Consider the following 24223-nt stretch of genomic DNA (forward strand, 5'->3'; position numbering starts at 1 on the left):
GACTCTCTGTGAAACGCATTCGGCTCAGCGGGAAGGTAAATCAGAGAACAAGAGCTGTCTTACTGGATTCTGGGCCCGGGCCTCTGCTGCATAATTAAGTGGAGACTTTTTCTGAGCCTATATCTGTGATAAGATCAGATATCCAGCTGTCTACCCTTCTGCACACTCCTTCGCTCTTTACCTGCTAATGGGGAATTGGTTATTGCATTCAGATTATTCAGTTTATTACATTTTATGTCTGATGTCTTATCTACATTTTGACGCCGGGTTGAATTTGTCGTCTTGCCTTGGGTCAAGGTGCTTCTTCAGCAGTCGAGGCTTCTCAGGGACATCATAACCCTGCTTTATCTAGCACACAGGGTCTGGTTATTAATTTCACATGTGAAGTGGGGGTGAGAAGCAGGGTACCACGACCGTCAACCTCAAGCTCTGCTGCAGATTTTGACAAACAAGCCTGTTTCAACAGGGGTCTTTTTCTGATGTTCCTTTCACCAAGACTTTTTGCTTGATTTCTATTCATTAGGCCAGGGCTGCTGGGAAGGGGCAATGACAGCTCTAAGACCCCCTCAGAGGAATCAGACATTGTCTCAAAGAGTCACAGACTTACTCCAGGCTATTATTGGATTAGGTTGGGTTCTTTAGTGGCTCCATTCCTGCAAGCTTGAGGGTCTTCAAGGGAGAGTGAAGCAAAAGTCACGATCCAACCTAACAAGGGAACTTCTCTGAAGGAACACCATGATGTTGGCAACTCACACTTGCTTTCTCAGAGCAAAACAAACCTTGGCACAAAAAATGACTTGTACTGGAAGGAAAAAGATGTGCGACTCGTTATGTGACCTTCAAATGAGCCTTTAGAATATAAGATTGAATGAAAAGGCTCTGGAGAACATTGACACAAAAATACTCAAACATGGACACTAATATTGAGGCTGACTTTCCACAGAATCTTTTCCCTTTGCTAGAAGAGAAAAATTTGAAATAAAAATTTGAAAAGTGATGATCCCTCGGCCTCACCAAAGTGAAAGCGGCAATGTTATTTCAGTTGTTTAAGTATCACTGATATTCTATTGCAGTTTTTATTACTATTTTGATATGGTCTTTATTTTTATATAAATAATTTTTTTTTTTTTTTTCTGTTTTGATTGTAACAAAAAATTTTTTTTATATCTATATAGATTTTATTCAGTTTTAGTTTTCATTCAGTTTTAGTTATTTTAGTAAAACTAAATGAAAATGAGAAATGTTACCTTGGCAAATAGCTGAAAAAAAAAAAAAAAAAAAAGTTTTAGATCCAGATATACTAAACAGGGCAAATTAGCGTGGGAGCGCAATTCCAAAAAAGTGCAGATGGGAGTGGAAAGTTCTGCCCGTGATTTACTAATAACGTGTACATTAAAGAACACAGACACAGCCGGATCATTTCCATAATGACCAACACAATCTACCAAGAGCAGCGCAAATTAGTGTCTGGCTTAAGATATGCTTTTTTAGGGCAGTAAATAATGGCGCAAATACCAGTAAATTGACTAGCGCAAACCTTAGTAAATCACCTTGCATGATTCATTTAAATACTCTCCGCCCATAAATTTTGCGTCTGAAAGGGAAACTCCTATCAATGCAAATGCAAAAAGATCAGCCGCAAAAATAACTGTCCACGCATTTTAAGTGTCTTTAGTAAATCCTGACAGTAGTTTTTAACAGCAAAAGAGGGTTTGCATTGGTGCAAGCTGTTAGTAAATCTGGCCCTTAGTTTTAATTATCAATAATAACCCTGCAGTATGCATGAAGGGAGAAAAAAAGAGGTGGATGTTACACACAGAATCACATATATATAAGTGTGGGCACAAACACGGGCCTGCCACCCCTGCTTCAAATGGAAGCCTTGATTGACACGTCAAAAGCAGCCAGCCTTTCCTTTTTTTCAAGACAGCAAATTTAGGTAGCACAATGAGGTCTGTTGACATTGACGAGGCTAAATGTCAATGCTGCCAAACTCACACATCACCTCTGCTCGTGGCTCGGCAGCATCCGTCGCTCTCTAAAAAGCACCTGTCGGTTCGGTGTTGTGGTCCTGGAAGGCTTCAATAAAGCTCTTTTTGCTGTTTTCTTTGCAAGTGTCAGTAAAATTGAGCTGCAATTTCATTTAAAGAGGCCTTTATGGTACTTACGGCTACTGCCCAGCTCCTCGAACAGATACTGCACCTTCTCCCACTGAGTGGAGTTCTGGTTGGGCGGAGATTCCAAGGGAACAAACGTTCTGAAAAAGAGGTTCATACTTCTCAATCATAATGTCATCATTTACACTACCGTTCAAAAGTTTTAGTCTGATTTATTTGATCAAAAATAAAAACAGTAATAATTAGATTACACACACTCTTCAATCAAATGTACAATCAAACAATCAAATCAAATAGAATTGAAGAATATGCAATTTAATAAAGCAAATATGAAAACATGAATATGATTTTTAAATATGTTTTGGTTTCTAAAACGTCTGTTTTTATGGGTTAGCTTTTGAGTTATGGGGGCACATCCAATGAAAGTTTAATTTCAAATTATCAATAAAGTACATAATTTCTCACGAAAACAAAGCATTAAGAATGTGTAGTGTGAAAATGTATTATAAAGCTTTAAATGTGCATTATATGATATTGACAACTAGTTGTTGAACTGGGTACTGCATTCCAAATTCAAGATATTGGAGAGGGGTTTTTTTTGCCTGCCAACTCCTCCTCAGACTCGACGCTCATGTGGGTTGCCAGATTGAGAACATGTAACTGGAACGAGAACAATGGAAACTGACAGGTCCCACACTGTAAATTCATCAGCTGATGTATACGTTTGCAATGGTTTTAGGCTTAGGTCAGTTAGAATTTGTGATCTCTGACCCAGTTCTTTTGCAGGCTTCCACTGTTGTGTTTTCCGCCAACTTGCAACCAGGGGTGTCGAAATACTATTGGGTAAATTGCCAGTGGGCAGGATCGCACAGACCAAAACAAAAACAAAAAAAGACACTCCAACACGGAACACACATTTTCAAAGTAGAATAACCGGCTGTTGCATTGTATATGAACTTAGCATGCTTCCTAAATCTCTGCAAACATATTATGGTATTTTCATGCTTTAGTAGAGTAAAAAAAAAAAATTTAAAAAGAGCACCTGTAAGTGGTTACTTAGTGCACCTTTACCCAAAAGGTAAATTGTTTTCTTATATACGTATGTATATATATAACTGGCTGATGACACGAGTGTGCTTACTGTGAAATATCATGTAGAGATCCATGTACTCAGCTCATGTGATGTATCGCCGCAAGCTTAAAAAGCAACCGAGAACACAGTATGCTCACATTCTGAGCAAATACCTGCAACACTAAGAAAGCGAGTCATCTTCAGTGAGGAGAATATCACTTACAGATGAGATTGCATAAGCAAATACCTCAGGCTACAGTTGCTCTGAGAAAAAAAAAAAAAAAATCCCATGTTTTCTAACCATAAGTTTCTGTTTTAGTTTGTATCAACTATAATTTATATGCCAATCAATTATACCTAATATATGACTCTTTTGTCTAATCACTGCTTATTTTAAATAAATATTGGTGCGGATAACACACCATGTTAATTTACAAATCTGCAAATCAAAGAGGCAAAAAATGACTGACTGTCACATCTGAACAAAATAACATTAATAATAATAATAATTATATATATATATATATATATATATATATATATATATATATATATATATATATATATATTATATACACACATACACACACCGATCAGGCATAACATTATGACCACTGACAGGTGAAGTGAATAACACTGATTATCTCTTCATCACGGCACCTGTTAGTTGGTGGATATATTAGGCAGCAAGTGAACATTTTGTCCTCAAAGTTGATGTGTTAGAGGCAGGAAAAACGGGCAAGCGTAAGGATTTGAGCGAGTTTGACAAGGGCCAAATTGTGATGGCTAGACGACTGGGTCAGAGCATCTCCAAAACTGCAGCTCTTGTGGGGTGTTCCTGGTCTGTAGTGGTCAGTATCTACCAAAAGTGGTCCAAGGAAGAAACGGTGGTAAACCGGCGACAGGGTCATGGGCGGTTAAGGCTTATTGATGCACGTGGGGAGCAAAGGCCTGTGTGGTCTGATCCAATGGATGAGCCACTGAAGCTCAAACTTCTAAAGAAGTTAATGCTGGTTCTGATAGAAAGGTGTCAGAATACACAGTGCATCGCAGTTTGTTGCATATGGGGCTGCATAGCCCCAGATCAGTCAGGGTGCCCATGCTGACCCCTGTCCACCACCGAAAGCGCAACAGTGGGCACATGAGCATCAGAACTGGACCACGGAGCAATGGAAGAAGATGGCCTGGTCTGATGAATCACGTTTTCTTTTACATCACGTGGATGGCCGGGTGCGTTTGCGTCACTTACCTGGGGAACGCATGGCACCAGGATGCACTATGGGAAGAAAGCAAGCCGGTGGAAGCGGTGTGATGCTTTGGGCAATGTTCTGTTGGGAAACCTTGGGTCCTGCCATCTCACTTTGACATGCACCACCTACCTAAGCATTGTTGCAGACCATGTACACCTTTTCATGGAAATGTGCTGCTGTGGCCTCTTTCAGCAATATAATGTGCCCTGCCACAAAGTAAAAGTGGTTCAGGAATGGTTTGAGGAGCACAACGACGAGTTTGGGGTGTTGACTTGGCCTCCAAATTCCCCAGATCTCAGTCCAATCGAGCATCTGTGGGATGTGCTGAACAAACAAGTCCGATCCATGGAGGCCCCACCTCACAACTTACAGGACTTAAAGGATCTGCTGCTAACATCTTGGTGCCAGATACCACAGCACACCTTCAGGGGTCTAGTGGAGTTCATGCCTTGACGGGTCAGGGCTGTTTTGGCAACAAAAGGGGGACCAACACAATATTAGGAAGGTGGTCATAATGTTATGCCTGATCTGTGTATATAAAGTGTGCACATGGTGTTAACAATAATAATAATAATAATAATAATAATAATAATAATTATTATTATTATTATTATTATATAGGTATTTATAATACATTTTATTAGAAATAATAATAAAACAGCATGTGCACACTATAATTACATTTATATTATAACATTTTTCTAATAATACATTTATACTATATTTTCATTCCCATTCATTGGGTCTATTCATGCTATTTCAATGTTTGTCTGGATATTCAAGCAGCAGTATAAGATGTTAAATGTTTATCATATTGTGGTTCAAAAGGCAATCAAAATATATGACAACAATAATCATGCAGCTCTAAAGAACACACTTAATACCTACTGTTAACATCCAATCAGCAACTTGAGAAAATGCAGCTAAAAAGAGCTGCATTCAAATCACAACAGATGCAAATGGCTGCAAAATAGGGTCAATTTCATTTTAAATGCAGCCACATCCTTCAGCATCACTGGCATTATCAGAGTGAGTTCAATTGACGTGTCACTTCAGAAAAGCTGCGTCGTGCATGAAAATGTCATCTTTTAGGGGTGTCAGTAAATTACGTTGTAAACTGTACGTACAGCAGGATGCAGTTTCATAAATCGACCAAGGACTCTGTGAGGGTTTATGAAAGGTTCACAAGCTCAAAGACTTAACACATATATGACCTCTGTATCCACTCTCTCTGTTGCCATCATTAATTATTGTCCAAAATACTATGTCAGGAGCACTCACAGTATATGTTAATTTTACCCAAAAATGAAAATTCAGTCATTTACTCACTCTCATGTCGCTCCAAAGTCTAAACCCGTAAGTGTTCCATTCATCTTCTCAACACAAATGACAATACTTGTAATGAAACCTTGTTTCTGTCCCTGAAGTCCATGCAATCAAACCCTTGAAGATCCAAAAAGTTCATAAAGGAGTCTTAAAAACAATCTATATCAATCAAGCAGTTTAATCCAAGTCTTGTGAAGAGATATGATCCCCTTATATGAATAGATTTAATTTAGGGGGTTATTTGACTTTTCATGATCAAAGCACATACAGAGTGCATCAAATATGTTAAACACAGGAGCTTAAACGTGTGCGTCACATGAGAGAACAAACCTCATTGGTTCTTGTGCATACTGTAAGCTTGCAATATACAGTATTTACTATAATTGCACTTTTTAATGCGCTCCATGTTTGTGTGTAGACCATTGTTTATCTGTGAATAAAAGCCTAAATGAAGTGTTGGGGAAAGTTACTTTTAAAAGTAATTACAATATTGCCTTGCTCCCTAAAAAAGTAACTAATTGCATTACTTAGTTACTTTTTATCAAAAGTAATGCGTTATGAGCACCTTTTTGAAACATAAAATGACAAATAGGACACTCTATGGTCTCATGGACTTCACAGATATGCACCAAAGAAGGCCACATGACTGCAGGTCCACATGAAGACATCCATTTGGGCCAGGGCCCATGTGTCTAGTGTTTAGACCAAGTACGGCATTGATAGAGTGCACTTAGAGCTCTCGAGACATCTCCACCGGTGTGAGAGAGTGAATTGGACTGCAGAGGGTGGGAAGGGTCAGCTCTCCATTTATTAAGTCCCATCCTTAGCGCAGACCAATCAAAACAGCCAAACAAAAAGAAGTCACTCTCCAAATGAACAATCACAAACACAGGAACTTTGCGTCTCACCCTGAGAAAAAAGACGATGGAAAAAGCCATCATGTCCTCCCCATCAGGATCCCTGAGACACAATACTCCTGGTAAAACACTGCACTGGTTCAAAAGGTAAAATGAACACCAAATTGCTTCTGTCCGAAGTGCCATCCCCACTTTTAAATTTGGTCCACGGCATGTCCCTCTTCCCATTCTGCGATCAAAGTAACCCATCCCACTGGGTCTATACGACATGAAGGTGTGATGAAGGTATCCTGCCCCACAGGAACACTATTTAATGGTTGAGAGCACATTAAATTATATGACCTGGTGAGCAGACGTGTTATTCTTGCAGCGGCAAAGAAAATCCATTATGTTTATGCTGCACGAGCACTGCTGAGAACAAAAAGTATAAACTCGAGGTTAAATGGGACAAAGCTACACCATGTATCTGTACACATTTAGAATGCATGGTGGTTTTTAGTTCAGTTAACCATTGGACAAGAAATTGTTACATGGCTTGACAAAAAAATGTCCAAGGTCTTTACAATCTTCAGGTTTAAAGATGCTAGATAATTAGATTTTGCCTTTTATTTTGTAGAAACTGTGATACATTCAGGATTCTTTGATAAATAGAAACTTCGAAAAAAAGAAATTATTTGAAATAGAAATTTTTTGTAGTATTACAAATTCCATTACTGTCACTTTTCATCAATTTAATGCATAATTTCTGAAAAAAAAGTAGTAATTTATTTTAAAAAAACTTATAAACGATAGTGTACCAGAATGGAATAGTTCAAGGGGAGTTGAAAATAAGTGGGATTTATGACATCAGAAGTATCAGAAGTGGAGAACGAAAACACTACAAAGATTACAAAGACCAAGTAAGCGATAATGTACATCCAGCCGGTTGTTATCGCAGAATAAACCCGACAGAGTGATCAGGACCCCGATGCGAAGCGAATGGTTGTCACCCACTTATTACACAGCTATTTGCCACATAAGTAAATAATTAGCCAAAAAACATTGACTTGAGTTGAAATATTTTATTAGGTCTTTAAACGCAAAGCTTTCACAAAGAAAGCAGTTGCTAGCAAGCAGCAAGTTCAAACCAGATGGACGTTTAAGGGATATGGTACAGTCATACCACTTATTACACGGCATTTCGCCACATAAATAATAATGGGGATAAGACATGATTTGAGGTAAAACTGTTTTAAAATCTTACCTGTTTGTTAACTTATAATCCATTAGTGTACAAAACAATCGTCACAAAATGGCAGCAGCTGCGTTTGTATGAAACGAGAGAGCGAGTCTGCGATGCCGGATGACATGTCAAATAAGGGTACACAAAATATTGATGACTTTTAATATTTTATTAGCTCACCAAACGCAAAACTTCCACAAGGAAAAAAAAATCCTAGCAAGCGTAAAGCACCAACTTCAGTGACCGTTACCCGGATGAGCCTGTGTTATCAGTTTTTACCGGTTGTTATCAGGGGATATCATATCGCTGGATTGCGCGATTAACCAATCAGAATCAAGTAACAAAATAACACCAGGAATCTGCATTAGAAAGTAAACAGGCTCAATTTTAAGTTCATGTTGACTTCAATGTACATTTGATGTCCTGCAGTAGATTTTGAGCTCTTTAGATATAAACTGCGTATATCTGACAATATATATGTATATCTGCGTATATATTATTTTTCACTGATGTAGAATTTTTCAAATTGTTGGTGTCAATCTAAGTTGATTGATAATCATTCATGATCTGGCTGGAGCCCTTTGTATTCTAAAATGACCCAAAAATCACAGAAATGTCATATTATCAGCATTGATGTGCCCACTTGTGCTTGCTATATTAAATTAATAATAGCTACATGGACCGTAACAAATACTGGTCATTATAGGTGTTTTGTCCAACAAAATACTTCACATTCCCACAACATTCTGTATACCCGATGGAGGTTGAAGATTATGTCTGAATGATATAATAAAGCTCACATCGACCTCTCCACACACACACACAAACACAGAATACTATAATTTCACAAAAGCGCACTTACCCAATCAAAAGCAGCGCTGAACACACAATCACAAATCCTATTGTATACTTCAGTGCATTTTTCACTTGCTGTAATGAGAGAATAAAAACACGCTTATCAAACTGTATTCATCAAGTCATCAATCCATGATAAATTACGCTTCATGTAGAGAAGGGCTTTGGGCTGGAGTATAATTACATATTTGCAGCACTTAACAGTCAGGAACACAGTGTCCTTAGTTCATTCTCTGATGGAGACATTGTGGCTCTGTTCCAAAATCTAGTGAGCTAATGCAGTGTCCCAACTGAAATGGAACCTTAAAAGTGACAACACTCTACATAGGCAGCAACTTGTGCAGCTTCAGACTCAACTAATAATGGAGTTTGGCGTTAGCTTATTGCTAAGCTAACAATGCCAATATCATACTCAAATGTAATTAACATTGTGAAATAACTACAAAGTTTTATTGTGTACACAAATATTTGGCAAAAATAGTGCATGTTTAATTAGACTGAAGAATTGTATTGCTACTTTTCAATTATAAATTTAAAATATACAATCAATAATATAATTAATATATAATACAATATAATAATTTCTCTTGCTTCAACTGCTTTATTTGATTTTTTTCCCCCTTAAGTTCCCCATAATCATCTTTCCTCCTTTCCGGACAGCACCTATGATGCTTTGAAAATGCTACCTATGTAGGATGCTCAATAGTTTTTGGGACGCAGCCACTTCTGACTGTTTCAAGGGAGAAGATGGAGTGGAAAGTGTGGAAAGAGCTCTAAATATCTTCTAGAATATTGAAGAAGCTCCTCAGCATGTAATGCTGCACATCACTGTGACGTCCTTAGAGAAAAAAATTTTGATATTTGAAGTGAGCAGCATTATAGTGAGAAGTATATGTTTTTTTTTGTCACTTTATCACCTCACTGTAGTCAAACCTCTTGCAGATGGAGTCTGGGTAAACTCACTGGGTTATTATAAATGAACTGCCATAACTGTAATCAGGCAAATATCACTTAGCAATACCTCAAGGGCATTTCTGTTGATATGATTAATGCTAACTTTTCTAAGCACAGACAGCAAGCCTTGCTTTACATACTAGTATAGTACACACTATTTATTGACTACAAATAGCTTAACGTAGCTCTTTTCCCACCTAGTTTTTCATTTTGTGTGTGAATTATCCCTGTAAGGCTGAAAAAAGGTGATCTGTTTCAGAGTGCATGAGTGTACTAGATAGACAGGAAGGAGTGACAGGTTTACCAAGCACTTGTTGATGTTGTCTTCATCTTTCTCCTCGTAGTAGAAGTACACAAAGGGGATCCAGAGGAAGACGCAGAACAGAATGATGGAATACAGAGCTGTGAAAGAGAAAAGATGGGGCAGTTAAACACCTTGAGCACACTCAACAACCAGGATCCACATTAAAATACAGAACATTACTCATTATGTATTTTGATGTCACAGGATCAATGACATGGCACTCATTTTATTGTATCTCTAGATGTATTCATGTATAAAAATGTAAAAAAAATAAAAACAAAAAAAAAGAACATTAAAAATGCAATTTGCACACTTGATGGCCTATGCCTCTTCTATTATGAACATTTTTTTATTATTTCTGAATAAATTTTAAGGTTGCAAATCAAAAAAAAGGTGTAATTAATAGGCTAACATTCTTTAAAAATCTTTTATTATAATTTTTAAAAGGAATAAAAAGCAGTGAAGCAATTTAAAAAAAAAACAATTTGGAAAAGTTCATATATATATGAAACATTTAATAAAACATTTTATTTAAAAAAAAATATATGTATAAAATATATTATAAATATATGAATATTTTAATATAGAAAGACTTCACTTTTTTGGCTTTGCTAAATTAAAATCTTTGTTGAAAACGGTATAAAAGCGTTTTTGTTTTTTTGTTTTTTATTGTTCCATTAAGATTATTATATATTTTTATATATTATTTTAATATTATTAAATTATTATTAATATTATATATTATTTATTATTATATAATTTTATATTACTCCATTAAGAAACCAACATGTAATGTAGATAAACAGTAAAAACTCAATTTCTAAATAGGTACTTTTAACAATTTAATCTTAGATTACAATTTTTTTTTTTCTTTTTTTTTTTGAGCTTGTCAAAAGCAACCAAAAAGAATCACAAAATTAAAGCATGATTCAATTATAGCAAACATCATTTCAAGCAAATATTAGTAGTATTGTTTCATAGCAGTTCTATAAACGGGCTTCATAAATGATTTAAAGCAAATTTAGTATCGTAAACATTGGTACATGACATGTAAAAAAATAAAAAAATAAAAAAATATATATATATATATATGGACTAAGGGGTATGAACATAAATCAAGAGTGAAATCAGTGTCATTACACGTAAAGATTCCTAGAAACCAATAAAACTCCCACATGATGAGTCCTAAGCCCCAAAGCACAGACAAGCTGAAATAATCAAGTTAAAGGAGCAAAGATCACTGATATTGCAAGAGTTTATGTAACAGACTGTGACAGGCAGCAAAAGTGATTTTGTTGATTCCTCTCTTTCCCTGTCATGCAATGAATTAAAATCGTCAGCTTGGCCTATTTCAGTCCTGAAGCGGATCACAGTTTTGTGACCCTGTAAATTGTCATCTTCACTTCTCATGTAGGTTACTCAGTTGATATAGGCGATATGAATAACACAATTCTTCTTTAGTTCAGAAAATGTGTCATCACAAAGCCCTGGAGATATGTTTGTATACATGAATTGAGTGGATTAAGAATACATGAGAAAAAAACTGGAGTACACAAGACATAACCATATCACACAACACCCTGAACATCTTTCTCCATATAGAAACAGGTCTGTAATCACACAGACTGTATCCCATACTGGCATCACACCAGAACGGCTTGCAATGACCTTCCGCAAGTGCAAAAAAATGATCCATCATTCTGTCCACGGTCAAGTAGGACAAAAAGCTCATTTCCGTGAACATGTAAACATGCTCTGCACACATCAGTCAAATGTGTACATGTGTGTTCATTTGATAAATGCTTCGATATCAAAAGATATATGTGCAAAAAGGACAGAGGAGTGCATTTCTGTCAGGCAAAACACAAATGTTTTTTAACAGCAGGCGAGGAGAAAAATAGAGCAGCCACAACATTTCAAAATAAAAACATAATGGGATGAAAACGCTTATTGTTATTGTTTCATGAGCCCCGCGGCTGATTTTGCCAGCTGTTCGTGTGCTTTTCGAAACTTAATTTTTTGATTGCTGCACTTTTTCTGGATTACTGTGAGGGATTCAGTCATACAGCTCATATCTGTGAGTTCAGTGGATCAAAGCTGCTCATACAGATAAACTCTGCACTCTCACACACTCTCGCTACAATTTACCTTGTACCATTTGAACATCGCTCAATTTGGTTTCGTGTGATTTAAGCATTTCTCATGGTTTTGTAAAGCTTTCAAGGAGTTCAAACTATCACACAGTACCACACAGTTTATGTTTTCAAGGCAAAGCCCATACATCAAACTCCAGACCAATCCAACGCACCCGGAATCCATTTGCTGCAATTAGAAATACAATAAAAATTTAAATTGTGTCTGTTAAGAGTGTCTGGTTTGGTTAATTAGTGTGTTTGCTAAGGAAAGCACCCCTGTTTCTATAACTCATACTTAGGATCTCGGTTATGAATAATCATTCATGTCATTTTAGGCTATAGACATAAGTGACACATCAAACCGTGCAGCTTGTCAAGGTGTGTTATTGCTAGAGATGATCAGTTTGATCAGTATTTTTACTGATATATACTCTTCTACTTAATCGGAAATGGTTTAAGCCATTCAGCACCAAAAATCCATATACATAATACCATAAATACCCCTTCTGCATATTGGTTATTAACCACTTTATAAAAAAAAAAAATAAAAAAAATAAAAAAAAAAACCATTGGTTATAAACCAAATTTTAAAAAAGAAACGATGGATGGATGGATGGATGGATGGATGGATGGACTGACAGGCAATTTGAAATGCATCATATTTAAACATGCTTCTTCTTGCGAGATAGTTTGACAGCAGCAATAAATGGTCTTTTTGGAGTGGAGAGGAAGTTTTTGACAGATGGTAAATGCCTCTATACTGTGTTTATTTTGAGATGCATCATATTTTAACATGCTTATCTTTGTGAGATAGTTAGACAGAAAACAGCGCACGAGTACTGAATTGAGTTCTCTTGCGGCTGAATGGTTTTAATTCACGTGCAAGTTTAAATTGACAAGACTTTAGAACACGTGCAATGATAAACTTTCGTGACAATAGTCTTTAATGGTCATTTTGGACAGGAGGGGAAGTATTTGAGTGTATATCTACATGCTACATAAGGTCATAACTGAAAAACACAGAATATGCAGTTCTCTTCGTTCCTCCACTTTCCCTCCTGCACTGATGGTAAATGCCTCCATATTGTGTTTGTGTGGCAGACTCTCAGCGAAGGAAACAGCTCTAATATGCAGTACGATAACGCCACTAGGCATTATAAATTCATGGGAAGGTGAGGAGCAGACACTTATACAGGGGCTACAAAGCTATTTTAGGCTGGAGGGGGGGTTATCTACAGCTAATGGATGTCTCTGAAGACAGGCCCAGTAAACCCGAAATAACTCCCGACCGAGACACGCTTGGCTGAACGCTTTCTTGAGGTGATAACGTGATTCATTAGCATGATTCAGAACGTGAAGCCAAAAAAAAAAAAAAGAACGTAATCAGACAATCACGACCACGGTGGGTGCTTCGGTATATAGGTTACAGCATAGATCTGTCTTTTAACATATTAAATCCTTCCCAATAATCCCAAAGAGTTTCAATTAAAACAAATGAAGCAAGCAAAAAGAAAAGAAATCCAAATTGTCCCTCCTCACAAACCAGATCTTCGTTAATAACGCACTTCCTGTAGTGCACTGAAGTACCGAGAGCATACTGGTTAAATACACAACATGCTGTGGAAAATGAGGGCCAGTAAATGTGAAAGTGAAATGTCAACGTTTCAATGACAGCAATTACAGCCCTGGTGAGATAATGACTGCTTTGGTTCATTCTATTGTTTTAGAAAGGCTGCATGAAACATTCATCTTGAATTACACTTCATATTTCATGTTGAAGTGTAAATGCTTTCGTCCAAACACAGGCAAATTCTCTGAGAAGGTTTCAACATACAAAATTTCTAACACTGTCAGCATGCTAATTTAAGCACAGCTGAAAAAAATAAATCAATAAAAAGTTTTTTGTTGTTGTTTTGACCCATGTAACACTAATTGACAAATATGCGAGTACTGAATTGAGTTCTCTTCCACGTCTTTTTGCGTTTGAATGGTTTACACTTTTACACAAGTTTAAATTGACTTCAAAACACATGCAATGATAGACTTTTGTGATGATGCAGCACTTTGTCTGTAAATTGTATTTATATAATATTTTCAAAACAATTACTCGTATAATAGCAAGAATTTTTCATTATTTGTGAGAAAATGTTTCCTTGCCAAAAATGGAATTTTCCGGGTTTCCACTGTTATGTGCTAGGGGGCGCTATGACATCTTCTGAAAGAGTACTAAATCTCTTGATCAAAGCACATGCGAAGAAGACGCAGAAACAGAAAGTGATTTCATATGTAATCATATGCATACGTAAAATAACGCGATCATCAACATTAAGCATATAAATCAAAACTGCCTAATGTTACTGAATGAAATTTGACCCAGGACAAGTTATAGGATCAATTCCATCTGTGTTTTGATCATCATCTTAATCCGATCTGGGTGTAGTCTTTGACAAAAACACGATTTTCTCTGCTTTTTGCCCAAAATGTTTCTTTCTTTATGAAACTTATCCATGTTCAAGTGCATGAAGCTAGAATAAAACAGGTTTTTAGTTTAAAAGCAGAGAGTCTGTTCTTTCTTTTGATATATTGCATGTTCAGATATTCATATAACAAAATATTCTGGGGGCAATGAAATTTTTGTGAAAATTATCAAAAACGATGGCGGTGGCTTAAAGGAGTCACCCATTAAAAACGGATGATTTCAGACACAGTCAGAATGAGTCAATTTTAAAACAAGAAAAAAAAGAAAGAAAAAAATTGTTATTAACATTGTAAGTGAACCTCAATTAACAGATTACAATAATGAAAAAAATCCATGTTGGACATTGACATAAGACAAAACAGCAGTGCATTCATTTCCACAGGTTACCGTTTCGGCTAATAACAATGCACTGTTTGCCTACATACACTGAATCAGAACCATCCAATGCTAGTGGCACGCATTGTTGCTCTCTGTCCCCAGTCTGTGAGCTCAAGGCACCCAACCAGTGGGTAATATTAATCATAACAACATGAATATTAACACGGCGAGGGAATAGGCCGCACTGCATTGCTGCAGATCATCCATTTCAATCTAACCAGATCTAATGGGAAAGCACCTGACTGGGGAGAAAAGTTTAGCATATTAATCCCCCTGACAAAGAGAAGAGGGAGCTAAATAATTAAACGACCAACCTCGGTCCTCCACTAAGTTCAGGCTCCTTTTATAGCACTCCGGCAATTCCCCCTCAGGTGTGGAGACGAAAGGGTATATGAATCCACTACGAGACACCCAGTTCGGACTCGTAAAAACACACTTGAGACTTCAGACTCATCTCCTGGGTATGGTTATTTTGATGGTTATTAGTTTAAGAGGGTTCTGAGTTGTTACGCACTCCTTCAAGCTAAAATAACACGTGTTATTTGAAAACTAAATGTGCAAGTGTGTCTTCCGGGGAGAGTCAGTTTGTTTAATTTGTTCTCTCCTTTACAACTCTGTAAACAATTCAATAGCCGCTGACAACATAACCTTTGATAAAATAAAGCTTATTTTGTTTGTAATTTTGTTGCTGATAGTAACACTTTGAATATCACATGATCGTAAAGGAACAGTATCATATCATTCCAAACCCATCTGATTTCTGTTCTTCTGTTGAACAAAAATGAAAAGATAGGCAGAACATGGACCGTTGGCTGAATATCTGATGCGTAAGGCAAACAAAATTGGAAGCACTTTAGGAGTTTCAAACTCATTATCTGATTGGTTGAATTCTACAGGATTTCCAGGAGACTTGTGTGCCACGTGTCTTTAGCGGCTTTTTAAACAAAGCCGTCATTTTGCCAAACCCCCTTATGGAAGAACAAAGTCATCGTGTTTACAATAACTGCTTATCACGATCAACTGAACGCTGAATTTTCAAAGGTATGTGAAGTATGTAAAGTTTGCGGCATAGACTATTTAAAAGACATCCAACCGTTTTACACTGATATTGTAAGGACAGTGACTTTACATTTTCACGCCCCTAAACATGAACAAATCAAACTGCGATTGGTTGCTTTACATGTCAGTCATACGGCCTCCGGGCAGTCCTTGGCCAGGGAAAGCTGCTATGGAGTCCAGACCGTCTGCCGTCAGTCTGAAGGTCTGGCTATGCAAGACTAAGCAGAACATGTTCAATCTGCTCTTTTCCATACCTTCCAACTAATTTTAATCTTCTACTGATTTCAGTCTGAGTAAATGAAAAAAAACTTTTCATTTTTTGGGTGAACTATTCCTATAAGGTGCATTGTAGTTATTCGCCTTTTTTTTTCCACAGTGGCTAGATTCACACTCACTTGTCTTGCTACTTGTGAATATGTCAATGGTAAGAAGGAGATATTTTAATAGGGTCTCTGGTTTAAATCTCATTAGCAAAAATTGCAATAGATCTGGGAATTTCTTGTGAATTCTGTCTGTTTTAATGAATTGGCTCAAGACACTGTATTGAGCAATTAGTTTACCTCATCACTCGTAAGTCAGTCAAAACCATAATAAACCAAATCTATGGTTTGTCAAAAGGCTGGCAAAAATTTCTAAATATCATTCTGTAACTATTTTGCCCAGCTTTATGTTGTCATCATGTACATAAATTCCATCACATTGAAGACAACATCTCTGACATTATCGGTAGAAAATACTTTAGCATGTACCATGAAAGAGGTTAAGAGATAGAATCAAAGTTTCACATGCCTCACAGACATCAGGGTCAAATGTGGAGGAATCACCACCTGAAATGGCCCACAAACCACAACCCCACACATCAACATGGACAGGTCACTCAGCATAAGGTCTTATAGACATTCATCTTTTGCTGTCCCACTACAGGAAGAAGTCTGTCACAAGGGCATCATCCTCTAAACTCAACGTCTCCCAGAATGCACAAACACATTACACTGATGTGAAAATGAGATGTCAGGAAAGGCCTAGGGGAAAAAAACTGACAAAGGACTCGTGAGGTACGAGGAACTCTGAGTATCGCTGCAGCATTGTGCACGTGTGATGGCATGTTCTACCTTTTCATTTCTTGTAAAACTGTCAGCACCACATGGACCCACACACCATAGGGCAGATGGCAATGGGACATTAATGTCACAGGAAAAAACACAGAGCTTGACGCCTGGTTAAAGCTCACCTCTCTATAAAGTGTACAGTGAGACAGTATAACCTTTAAGTGGGAAGCTTGACAGGATTTTTTATTTACTTATTTATTTATTTTGCCTTGAGTCCATTGTAATCTTTTTTTTTTTTTTTTTTAAACACTGGATTTAAGTCTTCAATTTCTCCAACTATATTTGGTGAATTTAAAAGAACATACCACTAATGTATAACTAAGCTGTATTAAAGAAAATTATTTTGATTCAAGGATCAGTATAGAAAAACAAAAGAAAACACATGTACAGTAATTTAAACCTGTACCATGAATAAACATACACTATCGTTCCAAAGTTTGGGGTCAGTGAGAAATTATTTTATTAAGTAAAGACGCATTAAACTGATTAAAGAGTGGCAGTAAAGACATTAACATTGTTATAAAAGATTTCTATTTGTAACAAAAGATTACTTCTTTTGTTTTTTTTAACTTTCTATTAATCAAAGACTAAAAAATGTAAATGTATCATGGTTTCCACAAAAATATTAAGCAAAAATATCATGTTTTTAACTGTGATAATAATACAAAATGTTTATTGAGCACCAAATCAGCATATTACAATGATTTATGAACGATATTGTGACACTGAAGACTGGAGTAATGATGCTGAAAATTCATCTTTGCCATTAAAAGAATAAATTACATTTTAAAATATATAAAAATAGAAAACAGCTATTTTAAATTATAATAATATAGCATAATACTGTTTTTACTGTATTTTGTGTTCAAATATTATTTCACAATATTATTGATTTTACTGTATTTTTTGATCAAATAAATGTAGCCTTGGTGAGCATAAGAGACTTCCTTCAAAAATATTACAAAATCTTACCAGCGCCATACTTTTGAACAGTAATGTAATGTAATAAAATGTGCAAATGTCACAATGTTTTGAATGTATAACCAAAACACATGTAAATGAAGTCTAACATTAGTTATATTCATTATAAAAACAGATATTTTGCTTTGTGAACTGAAAAGTTGTCGAAATAGTCCTTTTCAGACAGAACTTTCTGGGTAAATGAAAAAACTGATTACGTACTACCGCCAATGATGTAAATGCCACACAATTCCTGTGAGTGCAGTTTACTTTACATAAACAGTGCTTTACAGATAGTTATGCATTGTTTGCTAGATTTTTCATTGCATTGTTCACATGTAAACACCAAACACAAACAAATTATGTCAGTAACGTGTTAAACAAAAATGTATCCACCCAGAAAAGTCCCATCTCAAAAGGACTATTTAGACTATTTTATGTTTTAATTCATTATTCACAAGTAAAAGTTATGAATAAAAATATGTGCTTCACATTACTGCCTTTAAAAACCACCAGTACTCTTGTCCCATTGTAAGTGCATTACTGTACACACATTTTCCCTTTGAGTTTACAATCTGAAGGACAAGTCAGAATAATTTGTGTTGTAGTTAACCCAGAACATTCTTTCAATAGTTATTAGCATTATGACAGTTTAAACCATTAGACGCTCATTACAGGAAGTTTTTTATCTGGGCAGGTGGCCAAACACTGAACACTAAAAAAGGTCAAGCAGGTTTGTTTAAAAAATTTCCTCTATTCATTTGGAAACACACACTTAAACTCCAAACGTGCTCGCATGTCACAGGTGGTTTCTGTGAAGAAGGCGTCTAGTCTACTCAGCGGTGAACCTGGAACTGATTGTCACCAGATTGAAAATTAGCAGTCTGCGAAGCCTCTTGGCCTACGTGGGGACTGTGGATTACAAATCAGTACAGGCAATAATTTTCAATTGTATTGTGCTGTTAGAAGCACTGACCTCTCGGGGCCAAACATTCTCTGACAGGAGCATTGCAAGAATACTGATGGTAATACAGCACTTCATCTGAAGAGACTGGTGTTCGGTGATCTTCACAAGAACAGACTGTGACAGAGCACATATTACTGTCAAACCAGTGCAAACAGAATGCAAAAAAACTATGTTCTGCTTTTTCAATGGAGCAGAGATGACACCTTCAGCAAGTAGGGTAATAATAGCTTTAATAAACAACATGGACTCACAGAAAGACATGATACCAGAAGAAGTATAAAACATGGTTGTGCATCATTCAGAACTAATTTGCAAATGTCTTTCGATCCAATTGATTTCCTGAATTTAAATTGATTTTATATTATGGTAGCAGATGGGAAGTAAAATTGCAGTTAAATTGCACTTCTAATTTAAATTTAAGTAGAATTAAATGAAATTCAAAGAAATTCACATATAAACCCCAATAAGTTTGTCAGGACCTAAATCAATCAATCAATCAATAAAATATTTCCATATGTTTAAGCTGAAATTATGTTATCATGAGAGGAGGACGACAAAATAATAATAATAATAATAATAATAATAATAAAATTTACTTCTGGCATTGATAAGTTTGCGTTTCAAACCAAAATAATCCAAATGAATCAATTTGTGAGGCCATTTCATTGCATGGCATCGAGGAAATACAATGATAAAACATATTTGCATTGAATTATGCAAAGTAATATTTTTGCAACTTGAAATGTCAGAATTTGAACTGTATCGATGTACTTTGCAGCTCAGAATAGTTGACATCTGATTGAAAAGAAAGCACTGTACCCTCAGTGGGGTGCATAGACTCAATGGGATTCCTCTGCCATCTTTACAGAAGGGAAAACGGCATTGATTTCTTGAAGTGGTGGTGTAATTCAAGTCACCAATTGTGAATTATTGTGAAAATAGCAAAAAAGGGAGGTAAGATCATCTTCACGCAACACGTTACAGAATAAGGTACAGACCCTGAAGACTGGCACTCCAAACAGTTTCCTGAATTGATTTCACAGTTTATTCCCTCCTCAACCCATGCCTTTAAATATGCTTTCAAATGCTACATTATGGAGCATTTGCTGAATATTTCCTTTAAAGGGTGAATGCCAACAAAGGAACTTGCGTGTTGGAAATTCAAGATGATTTATACATCAGTACTGCATGAAGACAGAAAATATTCAGGATGCAGTACAAAGCAGCAGAATATGGTTTTCGGCGCTGTTTTAGAGAGCTAAATATGGTTACCAGGATTCTGCCCCATTCAGAACTGAACTGAAGAAGCCTTTTCAATTACAATTCAATTCCAGGATTGGGGTATTTGAAGTGGGGTAGCAGACAGGATGCTAAATTGCAATTCAAATTCAAAGAAATTTATAGAGAGACCAATAGAAAGAACAACAAAACAATGAAAGGATGGATGGATGGATGGATGGATGGAGTCATACAGCTTTGGAAAGACACGAGTTTGAATAAATGACGATAGAATTTTTTGGTAAACTATGCATGACAACACAGTTCAATCATTTCAACAGCAGAGCTTTATCTCTAGCTGCAGAACTAATGCTGTGATGGTGTATGATTTGAATGACTTTACTTTTATCTTTTATACTCATTTTTAAGTCCATGATGAATGTTGCACAAGGACACACCTGACTGACTTTGGCCTTTATTTATTCGAGAGGACGTGAAAAGAGCCGATGGAGAGCGAGAAAAGAAGTGAACGCCTACTCTAATTTTCCAGAATTGTAGATTTAAATGTGCACCGAGCTGGACACCTCAGTGACTCTTTGACAGTTGGATCTGATTATCTTACAGACGCAAAAGCATTTCTGGTATCCTTGTATGAAAGTTCAAAAACCTTCAAGTTAAAATTCAGGAAAGCTTTCAGCTTTTAAACAGTCTTGACATTTCAAACAAACACGTGGATTGGTAACAGACTCCAGGCTGGATGATAGGAAGCCTTTAAGCTCAAGATACCGAATGTATCCAGGGACTTTTAGGGATGCTTTTCCATTTAACCTTGTACTTTGCAGCCAAACCTCAAGGTAGAGGCTGTCCACTCTAAAGAACACTACATTAAATAGAAATGCTGCCCAAGGACTTGGCCCCAGGCCATCTGAACAAATATATATTTTCCCTTTAATTACTTAACCTACGAGGTTAATCTCCAGGGATGTCTTGGATGGGGGCTTCAGCTGCAATCCATCTGGGTTTACCATCCCAGTCCCGATCATCAAAATCCCCGCCACGAGGCACAGGCACCATGATGCGCCTCTCAGAAATTGGGCCGAGCATTAATGGCAGGTAGAGCGGGGCGACATTTGAATCCTTCCTGTATACGCTTTGGCCTGAGCTCTCATCTCAGCAGGTTCAAGGACCTTGCACCATGCACAGCTGCCCACTTCAATAAATGCACAATCTGTCAGTGTTTGCTGCTGTTGGGCGCCACCAGTGACTTGCACTTTCCATTAGCGATCATGCTGAAACATGCACAAAGAACAGAGAGCAAGCCAAAAAACACATTAATGCTCACACTGGTTCTCTTTGACTAATAACTGTGCAGTGTTCTTTCTTAAGTGTGCACAAAAGTTAACGTGCAAAATATATATATATATATATAAAATTTTATATAAAATATACAACATAAGACTTATAACCATGGATAGACAGAGTGATAGACAGACAGACAGATAGGTAGACAGACAAAGATGATAGAACGATAAATAGATAGAACAATAGAAGGATAGACAGACAGAATAGATAGAAAGAACGATACATAGATAGATAGAACAATAGAAGGATAGATGGATAGAACGATGGAACGATAGATAGAAAGATGATAGATAGAAAGCAGGTAGATAGATATAACGATAGATAGATAGATAGAAAAATAGAACGATAGATAAAAAGATAGAACAATAGATAAAAGGATAGAAAGATAGAACGATAGATGGACAGAACGATAGACGATAGAATGATAGATAGATAGAGATAGATAGGTAGATAGATAGAAAGATAGAACGATAGAACAATAGAATGATAGATAGAACGACAGATAGATAGAACGATAGACAGACAGACAGATCGAACGAACGAACGAACGATAAGTAGACAGACAAAGACGATGGAACGATAGAACGATAGATATATAGAATGATAGAACGATAGACCGACAGACAGACGACAGAAAGAACGACAGATAGAACGACAGATAGAACGATAGAATGATAAATAGATTGATAGATAGATAGATAGACAGACAGACTGATAAGTAGACAAACAGACAGACAAAGACGATAAAACGATAGATATATAGAATGACAGAACGATAGACAGACAGACGATAGAAAGAATGATAGAACGATAGATAGATAGATAGAATGAAAGAATGAACAACTGATGGATAGATGGATATATAAAAAGACAATAGATAGACGATTGAATGATAGATAGAAAGACGATAGAAAGACAATAGAACGATAGATAGAATGATAGATAGAACGACAGATAGAAAGAATTATAAAACAATAGAACGATGGATAGATAGAACAATAGAGCGATAGATACATAGAATGATAGAACAACAGAACGATAGATAGACCGATAGAACGATAGATAGATGCAAAAGAGTGTTAGTACATAATGAAATCCAATTACTTATTTAGAGAGCTCTGGGTGTTCTAGCCTGTTGCTTCGTGGACCAGAGCAACTCAGCAAAATTTGTATAAATGGTATGATGCCACACTTTAAAAGAGACTTTAAAAAGATTACACTTCATAAAAGATGAGGAAAAGAGCTATTTTGAACACTGTCTTCTTTACACATATATGAGAAAATGTGGACGGCCTCAAGGATTTATGAAGTTCATTGTCAGATTTGCTGAACCAAGATATCTCAGGGTTTGAAAACTGTCACATGATTACAGCTAAAGTGTTGTATTACACAAAGCACAAACCCATTTTCAGCTTAACACATGACACAGCACTGCAGAGTTTGATTAAAACTGAGCGGCTGTAACAAGCAAAAAGCTCTTGAAGGGGCTGTTTAGCATGTCAGTTGATTTTGAGAGGGCTTCACGTTGGGATACGAATTACGCCTTTAACAAATGCTGAATATTTGTGCACCTGACATCAAGCTTAAAAGCATGTTTGACAAAAGAAACGCACCACAATAAAATAATTACAACCAAGTCTGTAGAGCCCAACTGCTTGAGAAGAAAGCCATCTCTTCCTCCTTCAGGACAAGTTTGTGGTGATTGCCACACACTGCACCGAGATAAAGTTAGCGCTGTAATTATTCCGTTTGCACAGACATGGGCGGACAGGGATCTCAGATTCGGCTTTGTAAAGAAGCCTTTGAGGCTTTGACCTGCCAGTCTCCTCAAATGTATTGGATTCGGCTTTGCTGTGAAAGATGGAGCTTGATCTCCACCTACAGGCTGCTGGGAAATCTCTTCTGCACATGATGCCGAGATGGGAGGGGGGCCCGCAATCAATGCGACTAATTCAAGAACTGCAGCAGAGCGAAAATGCCACCAAGAGGAAGAAAAAAAAGCAGCAGGATAATTCCGTTTGAAGGCTCTGCAGTTATGTCCATGGAGAAAACAATATATACATACCCTAATGGCAGTATAACAACCTGTGTGCGAGAGACTGCGGGAGCAGCTTGCAGGATGCAGCTATTGATTGAGGACAATCTATTAATTACTGTTAGATTTCACTGCAGCAGGTGATTTTAATGCAAATACCCTAAGCTCAGATGGTTGAGTGTTAATGGCGGCTGGTGGAAACGCAGCGTGCGGCATCTTTTTCAGAGAACAAAGGCACATTTCTTAGATGAGCTCTTGAGAGGCATTGACACCACACTTTTGCAAAAGATTCAAATTTGTTTCTATTCCTCCTCCTGCTTTGCTTGCGTTTCTCTGGATGAGACAGTTGTTCTTCTCCGAGTCCATCCCCACGAGGACAACGGGATGAGCTCGAGAGCAAACGAAATGAAAGACAAACATTTGTCATCAGGAATACAAAAGCAAACAGTAAATCTCTGCTGAATAAACCCCTGCGCTCTCGATGACTGTAGCATGTTGAATATGAAAATACAGGAAACTGAAAACTGCTCACGAGTCATTCCATGCAAGAAATATCATTTGTGT

At 36.8% G+C, this 24223-nt stretch overlaps 1 protein-coding gene across 2 annotated transcripts in view; it reads right to left on the reverse strand.

Annotated features, from left to right (window-relative positions):
* lmbrd1 (LMBR1 domain containing 1) overlaps positions 1-24223 on the reverse strand; it is a 109138-nt gene that overhangs the window by 67087 nt on the left and 17828 nt on the right. The window contains exons 4-6 of one of the 2 annotated variants that reach the window (XM_051916334.1): positions 9958-10055; positions 8707-8774; positions 2169-2257 (exon numbers count right to left, since the gene is read on the reverse strand). The exons of the other annotated variant lie outside the window; for it this stretch is intronic. Coding sequence (XP_051772294.1) covers positions 2169-2257; positions 8707-8774; positions 9958-10055 — 255 coding nt within the window. The remainder of the gene's footprint in view (positions 1-2168; positions 2258-8706; positions 8775-9957; positions 10056-24223) is intronic. 2 annotated transcript variants of the gene reach the window in all.

The sequence above is a fragment of the Ctenopharyngodon idella genome, chromosome 13, assembly GCF_019924925.1.
Source record: "Ctenopharyngodon idella isolate HZGC_01 chromosome 13, HZGC01, whole genome shotgun sequence".
Taxonomy (NCBI): Eukaryota; Metazoa; Chordata; class Actinopteri; order Cypriniformes; family Xenocyprididae; genus Ctenopharyngodon; species Ctenopharyngodon idella.